The 13,619-nt window shown below is 38.9% G+C and overlaps 1 protein-coding gene and 1 pseudogene across 1 annotated transcript; both read right to left on the bottom strand.

Moving 5' to 3' along the window:
- Positions 1-109: 109 nt before the first annotated feature.
- On the bottom strand, positions 110-5,591 carry LOC135130689 (uncharacterized; annotated as a pseudogene).
- A 1,975-nt stretch (positions 5,592-7,566) lies between these two features.
- On the bottom strand, positions 7,567-12,214 carry LOC135130041 (uncharacterized). Its single transcript, XM_064057348.1, has 4 exons — positions 12,174-12,214; positions 9,381-12,115; positions 8,140-9,330; positions 7,567-8,089 (listed from the first exon to the last, which is right to left on the bottom strand). Exons 1-4 carry the CDS (start codon positions 12,205-12,207, stop codon positions 7,682-7,684), a joined length of 4,368 nt encoding a protein of 1,455 aa, XP_063913418.1. The 5' UTR covers positions 12,208-12,214; the 3' UTR covers positions 7,567-7,681.
- Positions 12,215-13,619: the final 1,405 nt, after the last annotated feature.

Below are 13,619 nucleotides of genomic sequence, written 5' to 3'. Positions count from 1 at the left end.
GATAGGATCTATAAAGGTTTCATACTAAAGGGGGGTAATTTAGCTGCACTCTCTAATGATAACGACTAATGAGATAAGAGACCATCCCAAAATAAAGACAAAGAACGAGTTTTACGAAAAATTGCTTTATTAATCTACTTTGCGACGTCCTTGTACATGCTGAGCTTCTTAACAATCAGTATTCTCTAGTGACTATAACAACGTCCGTGCAGCTGCTGATCCACTTTCGGTACCACCGCCACTACCTGGTGGTGATGGTACTCTACGTGAATTCCACTGTTCGGGAGCATCACGGCAACTGGTTGATGCGAATCTTGCGTAAATACGTGACAGAACACCCAGTCCTCGTGGTGGTACTCGGTGATGGGTACGACTTGACCGTCTAGAGTAATCTGGTGGTTGGCACCATGCGGCACAATTTCGACAATATGCCCATGGTCGACTATTTTCACAGCCTGAAACAATAATATCAACAGTCAATAATTTTGTCAAAATGTGGACACTTACTAGTTCGTCGTTTGCCACACGTTTGACATAGACGGCCTTCTGTGGATTTTGAGCCACGTTTCCGACGTACAGAGTCCATTCCGTCGGAACTGGTTCTTGGACTTGGTGGTGGTTGGCGTGGTAGTGGGTCAATTCCACCTGACAATGATCCACGAATCCGAGGTCATGGGCGAGCTGGAACCCATCCGAATACTCCATCGAGTCGGGAGAAAGCCCACACCATTTCCAGTAGTGCGTCGGTACTCCTATCAACTTATACACGTGCTGAGGACTGGTCATTCGAATGTTCATTTCTTGTTCTTGCATCGGATAGACCACGTCCACTCTCAGGTTATGATCTCCGATGTTCTCGTTGTGTTCGTCTTCGAAGACGTAGTACGGCATGTAGTACCCTTTGATGGTGTCCCACAAGTGCACGAACCACTTCCTGAACTCCGTAGGGACATTTGTGGTTTTCACGTTGTAGACGTAGTGTCTGGCGGTAGTGTGGCCAGCCAGACACTGCAGACTATGCTTGTGTTGCAGCGAGTAAGGACTTATGTGTTCGCAAGAGGCGTACTTGTGGTGACCCTCTAATTGTTCTTGAGATTGACGACCGGTCATCGTCACGTCAATCACTGTATCGTCCTTGACACATTTACCGTCCGAGGTTTGACTCATACCAACGTTCAAGTGCCCTTCAACACCCTTCTGTGTCCATTTCTTCACTCCATCGACGCATATCTTGTAGTCCTTTTGACCGGGAACGATACGAGTTATATGCATTTTTAGATTGTTGATGGTATGACCGGGGTTCATGTCGACGATGGTGTTGATGTCCCACGTTTTCAAGCTCTTTTCTTGGTTTTTGACGGAGTAGGTGGCTCGAGTGCTCCATTTTGTTTTAGGAGTGTAATAGTGGGAGTCTTCGGTTGTGGGTTCGGAGTGTAAGCGAAGAGAGAGGTCGATGTTGCTCACGGCGTGGTGGTGGCTCGGTTCGAGTCTTCCCATGAACCCATAAACCCCAGGTTTCGGGAGAAGGATAATGTGCTGGTGGAAGTTGGCGCAGGATTTGAGGAAGTGAATCAAGGGTGATTCGGTATGGTGAGGATGCGACTGCGACATAAGGTCGAGGACATGATGGAAAGTACCGTTGGAAACGTAGCGAGAGCTGTCGTAGAATGTCAGGTACCACTGGTGGCCTGTGGTCAAGTCGTCGTCTTGTTGGAAGATGTACTGGAACAGATGCGTTACTTACCGATGGAAGAACTTGTGTTGAAACTTACCTCGTGTCTGAACTGTTTACCGTGAGTGACGATCACAAAGTCTTTGCACTGTGGACTAGACTGGAGCATGATGTTTCGATTGTAGTCGTCTTTCACGAAAACCATTTGTTTAACATGGGTTCTAAACCCAGCCACGTTTTGTTGAAGGTTGCTGTGTTTCTTCCACGACAGTTGTAAACTTTGTTGTTGGGTGTTGATGGTCACATCGAGATGGATGGGTAAGACTGCGTCGAAAGACTGGTATCTGTTGATGCCTTGCCAGACGTCGGCAATCGGATTGTAGAAAGTCAAACCGTGTCTGAAGTGCATCCAGTTGATGTATTTGTAATCAAGATGAATATTGATCACTTTGTTAACTGTTTCTTTAGTTATGGTGATGTTGTTGTGGTGGAGAGCCGGCATTAGGTATTCCCAGACGACTGGGATACCCAGATCTGTCGGAATCACGGCTTTGAGGTACTCGTTGTATGACAGGTGAGCCAAAGTTCTGGTAACCGACTTGGAATCCTTGGTGAAGAAATCCAGCAACTCGTCTAACTCGTGCAAATTGTCGTGGTTGAAGAAATAGGTGTTAATTGCATGCCCGTGCCTAAATATCACACACTCGATATTTATGTCTTTATTACCCGAAAAACTCTTCGTTTTCTTTCGAAGTACCTCAAGAACCATGTCCATGGGTTCTCCGTGGTTCTGTATCCCGTGCACTTTAAAATAGACGTCGTAGTCCTCGTGTTGGATGTTATATTGTTGCGAGGTCATCTTAAGAGCGTAGATGAGTGCATGGTTACCACTGACAAAATATTCCTCCATACCTGTACCGTACCCAAACCGGACGTCCTTGTAGTCGTAAATTTTACTAAAAGAGTTTCCGTGACTTGGAGGTGGTAGCAACTGGATCAAATGACTCGCGTGGATCTTCATTTCCTGGTAGCAAGGATTATTCGCGGTCATCACGTTTTCCAAGTACGTGTACACCAACCGGTACATTTCTTCGTTCCGTTCTTCCAACAAGTGTTCGTACAAGTTCATCACCATGGAGTGACTCAATTTACTCTGCATTAGCAAGTAGAAAGCAATTGCTCTCATTTCAGTGATCTCGTTGGTGTCGATAAAGACCGGCCACAAGGCTTCAATGACGGTGTTGGGATTTGGGTCGACGATAGCAACCGAACCCACACTCCAGAGACTCATGACGCGGAAATGGTAGTCTCCGAACCAATCCCCACTTACTGCTGGAGCCATATGCTGGACGATACTATGGAGCCTCATATTACAAAGAGCGAAAGTGTAAGCAATGCGAACTTTATGGTCCTGCGAAGACCGGATTTTGTTGATGTACTCGACCACGTACTTCTCGTATGGTTGTTGGTGGTTGAAAGTGTCGGTGTGTGGGATGTGGTGATCGTACTCCAGATTCCTATGGATTCTTTCAACGAAAACGTGCGATTTGTGGATCAGTGTGGCGAAAGCTAGGAGACACGCCTTTCGAATATTCCAGGGGATGGTCTCATCCAAATGGATTAGTTCTTCCAGTTGGGTTAACAGCTCCACGGTGGGTTCAACGATGTGCTCTGGGAGATGCTGCAGCATTTCGACGGCGGTGTCATCAGTGACGATTTTGTTGACGATCAGGTGTTTGATGAAGAGAGTCGAGGCTTTAGTACCGACGAGAGGAAGCATGGCGTGGAAGACTCTCAAAGAGTGACCCGTCAAGGTTTTATGCAGCTCGCGTAGTTTGGTTAGGGTTAACGTTTGCAGCAACCTTTGCACTCTATTGATTAGTTGGCCTCGTTTAGTGTCTGGTTCTCGAGTGTGGATGTGATCTTCATGTGCGTACTGATACGTATCTTCCAGCATGTGTTGCAAACTAGGAATCAATTTATCGTAATCAGCCACATGTCTTCCGTTCGTTACATCATGGATTCTCCCGTCTTCCGAGTCCGTGAAGTAGTGGTAAGTCAAGTGATCCTCGAAGTGCTCACTCTGCACCTGCAACCTTTCGCTAACCGATACCACCGTATCCAACTCCAACGTCTGATTCACGAAAACGAATTGGTGCTCCGACTGGCCTCCAAACGGCTGATACGTCAAAATCCCCGTCGCTTTTATCGTCTTCACCACCTTCTCTCCCTCTCTTGTGGTGATCACGTACTGTTTCCGACTCACGTGACTCAGCGGACTCTCCGGTTTCACATCGCACGGACAATCCTCATTATTACTCACCAAGTTCTGGTACAAGTGGTGGTAGTCCCTCATATCGTGCATCTTCTCCACTTCCACGTCCCCGTTCTGGTGGTGCCTGACCGTATAATCAACATCGAACTTTCCATAGATAGAGTGCTCTTTGAGTACGAAACAATGAGGGTGCGGATGTTGGTGGTGCACCGGCTTCAGCACAGAATCGTCCATCTGAAGCATAGTAGCGATGGCCTTTTTGATGTTGCGCGAGAACTCCTGGTCGCTGTTTTCGGTGGAGATCCCGACGGCCAGACCTTTGTTGTCGTAGACTACCTTGAAGACGTGGTGGAGTTGGGGGATTTGGACGGGTACGCTGTGGGCTTGGTGCTCGTGCACGTGGTCCAGGATTCCGTTGTAGAGTTTGTAAGTGAGGTCGGTGATTTTCACGTGGGTGGCGTTGGGGGTGGCTTGGAGGTGGAGTTTGCCGTCGAGGGCGAACTGGGAGGCGTGGGGGGTGGGGAGGTCGGTGCCAGCTTTGACGAGGGCATGCCAGCGGTAGACGAGTTCCTTGGTGTGCGGGCAGAGGTGAGTGAAGGCGGAGGTGGATATCGCCGAGGCTGTGGATGATATTTTATACTGTTGTAGTTTTATTTTGTAAAATATTGACCTAGTTCTTGTTATTAGTCACCCAGTTGTTGTATCTTGTTATCTATGAGGTACAGTTGGTTGTGTTATTTTTGACTGATAATGTTAAAGTGGCTGTGTGCTAAATATTCGGTTTATCACACGTGAAGGCATGATTTCAACGAAATAAATAAAATCTGTCTGCACTTTTTTGTCTACTATTCACATTAATAAGAAAGTAGAAACCATTTTATGTTGACAACTTTTTTTCGAAATAATAAACTGAAAAATGAAATTTGAAAGTAAAAACAGCGTAAGTCAAAAAAGTTTCCACAATTTATGCACGAAAATAAAACAAAAAGATATATCTATTTCAATTGTCATACCCCCCACTATCCAGTTTCCTAGAACAACTTGACGTGAAGACGTCACAACAATTTGATAAAAAATCGCTTAGTCTTTTCAGATTACTGTCATGTCTGAACCATTACAACAGATATTAAAAAAATATCTTTTTATATAAAATTCAAATTGATTAGTACGATAGCCAATGTGTCTAAAAGAATTTAGTTGACTTTTTGAAAAATTTTGCAAATAAAAACAACATCTAAAGAATAAGATTTAGTTACAAAACGATCGATGGACCAATACTTTGGCTTAAAATATCTTATTAGATATCTCTGTCAAGTACTTCAAAAAGATAACACTAAGATACATTTTTAAAAGTTATTTAGCCTTATCTACAAAATTTATATTTAGGTATTACACAAAACAATAGACGAATTTAAAATATTTGCAGTGATTAATATAAGTGTTTTGTTTTATTTTTTTTTGTGAAATAATTATTGAACAACAAAATGAAATTCGAGACCTTATTTTGGAAAGAAAATCTTAAATAATTTACTCACCGATAACCACCATTAAAACTTTCATCAGCCCCATGATAGAATCAACTAAAGAACTGTTTACCAATTGCCTTTTATATGAATGTTCCTTATTTTTCCATCTAGGGGTAAACTACCGACAACTTGATAACCCTCTGTTTGTCCTTTTGCTTTTATAAACTTGTGCACCTAATTAGGTGTTGTCAACGGAGTTCAAGCGTTGAGTTTAATTATGGAAAAGAACAAATAGTGATAACACTTTGATATTTTCTTATTTTTGTAATAATTATTATTTTTAGTGGAAAACTACAACACAAGTTCTTGTTATTACAAATGTTACAGGAAAACCGAAAAATAATTGATTTCTATTAGATTTTTACGTTTTTGTGAGGTTTTAAATATTTTTCGACAAAATCACGCAAATTCGATTTCTATTGAATTGTCACAATTGTGATAAATTGCTGTTTATGAGGTTTTTGCACTTGATAACGAAACGCAAGACGATAATAATAATTAATATGCAAAAGGTTAATTATTAACAAAGTTTTAAAATAACTGCAACAAATAAATAATAATGTTTAATCATTTTGTGTTAAGAGAATGGCAACTACTTAAAAAATAAATCCTTTATTTCAAGTTACTCGTGACTAATTTTTTTTTGGGCTGGCATTACTGATTACAAAAACTCTTGATCTTTCGTTTAGGGCTCTGTTTAGGGTATACCTCATACAATTGTATTAATATTTAAACCTTTGTTTCAGTTTAACGCATATCTTACTTAAGTATATAGTATATGTTTTAAGGTTATCGTGAGCATGGAAAATCACTAATCAATGTTTGTATATACCCTCCAAAAATTTGTTGATGTCATCTCACAATATGTAAATAATTTTAATGGTACGTACTATACGGATTGTAGTCAAAAAATAAAATCTTTAATAGTCACTTTTACAGTTGGGCAAAATATTAAGTGATTAATAATCACTGGTCAACAAAATTCAATTTTTTCTCTCTAACTTTGACATAATTGTAATGTTTTCGTTTAATTTGTCTCTGTGTTTGTAACAAAGGGCATAAACCTTACAACTTAGCTCAATTAAAAATAAAAATGCATATTTGATGTTAAAAACAAAAAAGCAGGTAAAACAATTTAATTTTTGTATTTTTAACGGCAAAAAGTGATGTATTAACAAAAGAACAACCATAATTAAGAAAAAAACAACGATTGTAGTTTAAAAAACTAAAAAAAACAAAAGAAACAGCTAAGACCGACGTTTTTTCGGTTGCCTCCTATAGATTTCATTGGAGATCTCTTGCTTGATGGTCCCGCAGTATTCTGCGAGCATTTAGGTGTCCAACGATCTTGGTAACGTTTTTGTATCCACAAAATGCCCAGATGGAAGCCTTCTCTATGTCCGTCACTCGCGTCGTCATAATTTTTGGGGAAAAAATCAAGATGCGAATACATAAAATGCGCTTTTAAGAATATGTTAATTTTAAATTTTTTATATGATGATAACATGTTTTCTACTTACTAAACGTAGTTTTCTTATTGTTTCCCAAGAAGTTTGTAGCAATTTGATCACAAAAAAATACACCTTATAGAAAGTTTCCTATTACTTAATAGTACGATTTTTGTATTTTTCAAAGGATAATATTGAAGATAACTTTTAAATGAGAGCTAAGTTTGGGTTTAGCCGTTTATAATATCATTTAAAATTGTTAATTAAATAATAATTGGCTGCTATAATAAAAGTTAGAGCTTAGCTGTTGACCAGTGTAATGTTTGTGATTTTTTTTGTCAGGTTGGCAACATATTTACAATTTTTTGATGGTATACCTGATATCAGTAGTTGTGAACTGACATCTTGACATTGCTGCGAATAATTACTTGTAAAAATATCTTTTCAGATTACATAACAGCGAACAAATAGATAACATTTTCTCGTATAACCTGCGAACTTTCTTATATTGAATACTCCTAGTGTAAACAACTCAAAATCATTTATTATCTTTACGCTCATTCCTCTTATCTGATTTAAATTTCTATATTGCAAAGTTTTATGCATTTCACAATTAATCAAAAGTAATTCTGTAAATCTTCAATATGACAGTTGTTGTATGAATTTATTGGAAATATTTACATTAAACAAGAGAGATAATAAATGAAAATTGTTACAATTTACATAATTTTGACCTCCTTACTCATTGGTAGTTATCAAATTAAACTTTATTTTTTTCTTTTTGAATGTTGTTGGCCAAGCGTGCTATTTCCTCAGCGGTGGGTACTTCCCGTTCCGTGGAAGATATATTAGTCTTCCAGAAAAACAAGTTACTCGTAGTAGTTGGTGGAATTAACGATTTGACATCAGCATAACAGTGACCATGCCAGTGAGTTCCCTCAGGAATCGTGATCACCACGTGTCGTACATCATACTCCAAATGAACTCCGCTCTGTTGAAGGAAGATAACGAGACGCTTATGGATATCTTTATCAAATACGCGATAGTGTAACCACTCTTCTTGGTGTTCGTCTGAAGAAGCGTCTCCATCATATGTAATGTGATAATCGTCGGTTTCAGCTACAAGTAGTACTTCAAGAGTGTGGTCATCACGAACGAGTTTAACAGCCTGGAACAATTATTTAATCAAACAGGATTTAAGAATAATTTTTATCTTACGATTTTGTCATCAAGTCGTTTTAGGTAGACGTGGTCGTGTGACTCTAAATTGTTAGCGACGTACAAGGTCCATTCGTTCGGTACTACTTCTGACACAGATTTTTGATTGAGTTGACGACGATGGGACTGGATGGTACAGTGATCGATCTCACCGTTTTCGTACTTTTCTATAAAAGCTAAAGAGTACGTTGTAGATTCCGGGGCTATTTTAAACCAGTCCCAGTACTTTAGTGGTATTCCTGAAAATTCATACGTTTGTTCTCTTGTCGCTACTTCAACATTAATTTCATGTGCTGCTAACGGGAACGTTACGTCTACTTTGAACGAGTCTTCGGTGATATTTTCATTGTGTGCAATCTTGTAAGAGTAGTACTCGTTAAAAAGACTTTTCAAGTCTTCTCCTAAATTAGTGACAATTTGTTTTAAGCGTGGTGGTACGTTAGTACTGGTGACTTCGTAAGTGTAGTGTCTGAGAGTGGTATGACTGACCAGACATTTAATGTCATGAGCAGAGTATGGTACCACATTCTGACAACTTGAGTGTTTATACTTTCCACTTTTTTGTTCTAAGGAGCGTTTACCATTCGAGGAAATATCAATCACGGTGTCGTTAACACATTCTCCGTTGTTACTTTCTCCCATAGTTATACCCCAATGCCCATTTACTTCTTCTGGTGTCCATTTCTTGTAACCCTCAATACATACTCGGAAGTCCTTTTGTTTAGGAAGAATACGACTCAGTTTTAATTTCAAAGAACCGTAATTATGACCTGAAGCAATTTCGGTTAACGCATCTAAATCCCACGTTTTTAAAATTTGGTCGTGTTTTTTGACACTGTACACCACGTGAGAGTGTAAATCGACTCCTGGGACATGCGAACTGTTGCTAACGTATTCAGATTTTTGCGATAAAGCGAAATCAATGTTGGTAATACCGAACTGGCTGCTTGGTTCCAGTCGAGCTACGAAACCGTAGGTTCCAGGTCTTGGAAGTAGTACTATGTCGCGGTGGAAATTTAGCCATGCCATGGTCCAGTGTTGTAAAGGCGAGTGGAAATATTTAGATGAGGGATCGGCGAACATGTGTAGTCGATTCTTGAAGACACCATAAGGGGCATGGATGTCACTATCGTAGTTAACTAAATACAACCTATAGCCCGTGTCTAGATTGTGTTTGTCAAAGATAGGGTACTAAAACAAAATTAATTAATGAAATGCAAAAAAACTATTTTATTACTTACGTCATGTCTAAATTCTTTGCTGTGACCGACACTTTGAAATTCTTCTCCCTCAGGTACAAACTCCCTTAGAACCTTTTTCTCGTAATCGTCAGAATCTCTGACAAAAACTAGCTGCGTTGCGTGAGTTCTAATCCCAGCGATGTCCATTTGAGGGTCATCATGTTTTTGCCAATGTATTTCTAAACTCTGTAGCTTAGAGTTCGACGACAAGTTAAAGTGAAGAGGAAAAAGTGCGTCGTACGCGTGGTACTTGTTTATTCCTTGTCGTACGTCAGCGATGGGATTGTAGAAACTCAAACCGTGCCTGTAGTGAACCCAAGTACCGTACTTGTTTTCAATGCGGAAGTGAATACTGTCTCCTTCAATCTGCTTAGTTACACTCAAATTGTTGTAATGTACCTCCGGCATGAAGTACTCCCAAAAAGCGGGAATCCCGAGATCGGTTGGTATCATGTACGAATTGTACCTTTCGTAATTTATGTGCAAGAGATTGAGGTTCCATTTCGAAGCGTATGCGAGGAACAATCCCAAGAGGCCGACCATTTCGTTCAAACTTCTTTTATCGAAAGCGAAAGTGTTGATAACTTGACCACGTCTAGCAATACTGGCTTCAATATGAAAATCAAAACTGTCTAGTTGACTCAGTGATACAATATCAACTAGAGATTCTATGAGTCCTGGATCTTTATCTCTTCCATCTTGAATTTTCCAATATACCGCCCACTCTTCTTCATAACTGTTGAACAGTTGGGAAGTAACATAATAAGCATAAATACGTAAATCTTCGGCTCTGATGTAGTACTTTTGAATGCCAGTGCTAAATCCGAACATTTCGTCTCGGTACCCAAAAAAGCTGATACCTGATGTACCACGGTGAGGAGGTGGGCTAAATTTCATGAGTTGAGCTAATTTTAATCTAGCATCTTGGTGACAAGGATCGGTTGACTGCATCAAAGTCTGTACAAGTGTGTAATGAATCCGGTACAATTCTTGATCGGGTTCGGTCAACATGAACGTGAAGATGTTCCTCAACATTGTCAAACTTGGTCTAGAATACATAATGAAATAATAACAAAATGCTCTCACTGCAACTTTTTCGTGCCGATTGGTAAAAATAGGCCAAAAGGTCTCTATTATCTTGTCAGGACCAGAGTTGAAAAGAATCGGCGGTGCGGCAGCCCAAATTGCCACGTATCGTAAATTTTGATTCGACCACCATTCACCGTTGAACGCTGGAACCAAGCGCTGGGCAAGAATGGGTAATTTCATGTTGCGAAGCCCCAGAAGGTAAGTCACTTGGACTATGTACTTTGTAGAGTTTCGTAAATTGTGGATGTACTCATCTACGTATTTCTCATAGGGTTCCTGAGAGCTGTCTGAGTTGGACTGGAGTTGGTGAACGTACGATTTGTAGATTATGTTGCCGAAGCTTAAGATAGCGACTTTTTGTAAATCCCAGCTGTACTTTGAATCCAAGTGGATGAGGTCTTCGAGTTTTTGGACTAAATCGAGCGAAGGTCGGATGTGGCCTGCGATGTTCTGTAATAATTCGACGGCTAAATTATCAGGTACTGTCTTAGTAATGATTAAAGTTTTGATGTAGAGAGTCGAGGCTTCGGTGCCTACTAAAGGAAGAATGTGGTAGAAAACATTTAGTGCTTGTTTTGACAACGTCGACTGTAACTCCTTGAATTTATCAAGTGTGAATTTGAGTAAAATTTGCTGCACACGATTGATTAACTGGCCGCGCTTATGATCTGGTTCTTTGGTATTAATATGGTCTTCGTGCATATATTGTGGTATATCTTCCAACATATCGCGTACCATGGGTAAGAGTTTATCGTAGTCGATGATTTGTCGACCGTTCGTTTGGTCGTTTGTTTGTTTGTCAAATGAAACATAACTCAAACTGTTCTCAATATATTCCTCACCAATCTGGTACTTATTCTTTATCGGTACGACTTCATCTAAATCAAAATTTTGGTTTACCAAAATCATCTGAGCGTCAGATTTGGCTTTAAATGGATAATAAATAATGGAACCCACCGTAGTAACTTTTTTAACAACATAACAGTCCCCTTCTTTTTCAAGAACATAGGTTTTCTTACTGTCATGCATAACCGGTACTACATTTGTCACATCACAAGACGCCCCTTCAGTATTAGTAACAAAGTGCGAATATATTTTTTCGCTATCAGGCATATTGTGTAACTTGTGCACTTCCATCTTCCCTCCTTTCTGAGGAAAAACACTATAGACGTCTTCACCATGTCCATAGATGGAATTCTCTTTCACGATAAACGATTCCGGACGGTGGAACTCTTTCTGAAGGAAGGTACTATTTAGTTGAAAAATACTTGCGATTGCTTTCTTAATGTTGCGCGAAAAGTCCATTTCGTTGCTTTGTGTTGAAATTCCTTCGACCAAGCCACTGTCAGCGTAGGTGATTTTAAATGCATTTTCCAAAACTTGCACTTCCGGAGGTGGTGATACATTTTTGGCTAAATATTCGTGGTAATGGTCAATGATCCCGTTGTACAGTCGATGTGTTAGATCGGTGATTTTGACAACTATTGTGTTGTTAGAAGGCTGAAAATGGATTTTACCTTGAAGGGCGTACTGGGAGGCGTATGGTACTGGGAGATGGGTACCAGCTTTGACTTCTGCACTCCACGAAAAGATCGTTTCTTTGTCGGGTGGTATTAGCTGGTGGAAGGCATGTGTTGACACTATGGCTACAATCAGTTTTTTGATATTTAACAACGAATAAATCAATAAATAAGTACCACTTACCGACAAGCAATGTAAAAAATTGGAGTGTGTTCATTATTAGATTTTTTATAAAATACCAGTAATCAATTTGAAACATTTGATTTTATATGCATTTTGACCTTTTGAACTGGGCCTAGAAGAAAGATTAATTATTTAAAGACAACGATAAAATATAATCGTTGTTTTGTCCTTGGTGGTATCACTTACCAAATTAAACATTGATATAAAACAACATTGTAATTAGCTAATGCCAGTGTGTCAAAAATTTTATTAGTTAATCTAGTTTATTCTCAAACAATAATAAACAAATAATCACAGGAAGACTTACTTGTATAAGTCAATCAGTAGGGTACTTTTTAGTCTCAGGTCCAACATTCTGGTACTGTTTATGGTTTTATACAATGCTCTTAAAGAAGTTTAGTGCATGTGTGCAACAAAAGGAATTTGAACAATCAGCAGCCAATCGTCACAGTTTGGGGTAATCGTATTGTAAAGTATATGTTATTGAGCATACATAAACCGTAATAAACTTTACACTGTCTTGGTTTTAAATAATTACACTGTAACAAAAATTTAAAGAAATGTTTGTCACTTTAAACAAATATTTTTTTTTTTAATGGAATGTGTTACTTGTGAATTTAATAATCTTGAAAAAACACAATTTCTAAAAAAAACTTGATATATGAATTAAGTAATAATTAAATAATTTTAATATTCAAACCTTTATATCAGTTTAACGCATATCTTACTTAAGTAGTATATGTTTTAAAGTCATCGTGAGCGTGGAAAATCACTAATCAAAATGTTTATATATACCTTCCAAAAACTTGTAGACGTCGTATTACATGTATTACATATTTAAATTGAAAAATACGAGTATATAAATTCTGGGAGTATTACCGGTGACAATACCGAGCTCTGCGTAGCACATAGAATCCCATTCCTTTATAACAACATATAACTCAGCTTGTATTTCAAAATGGTTCTTGGGGATCATCTTACTGTTGGTATACAAGTTTGCGATATATTTTGCAACTTCAGTGCACACAAGTTTGTTGTTATCATCTCTCAGTGACGCAGTGATGTGTGCCAGAGGTTCTAAACTTGCAATGAATGCAGAGATTTTGGAAATGTCAAACTTCCCGGTGTCCTTGAGAAGGCCTGAAAGCACCTTTTGTCTAAGTCGACAATCAATTTCAAAATTTGGTATTTTATGTGTCTGGTTAGATTTTCTCTTTTGATTACATTAAAGAAACCACAATCTGTTAACTAGACGACTCGAACCAAGGTTGTCCTTCCAGTACAAGCGTAGATTCAAAGGTCGTAAGTAACTGAGAATTGAATACGAGCTAAAAATGTTCTTCTGGCTTCCTATAACTAAATATTCATGATAAATATTGTTCAGTACTTTTCCTTTCTTTCATTATTATTTTCAAAATAGATATCCACTAAAAATTTCACGTCTTT

Source organism: Zophobas morio, unplaced genomic scaffold, assembly GCF_036711695.1.
Source record: "Zophobas morio isolate AGI-343-1 ecotype UQ-CSIRO unplaced genomic scaffold, CSIRO_AGI_Zmor_V1 ptg000017l, whole genome shotgun sequence".
Classification (NCBI taxonomy): domain Eukaryota; kingdom Metazoa; phylum Arthropoda; class Insecta; order Coleoptera; family Tenebrionidae; genus Zophobas; species Zophobas morio.
Note: the sequence above shows the minus strand (reverse complement) of the source record. Positions and strands in the feature narration are given on the sequence as shown.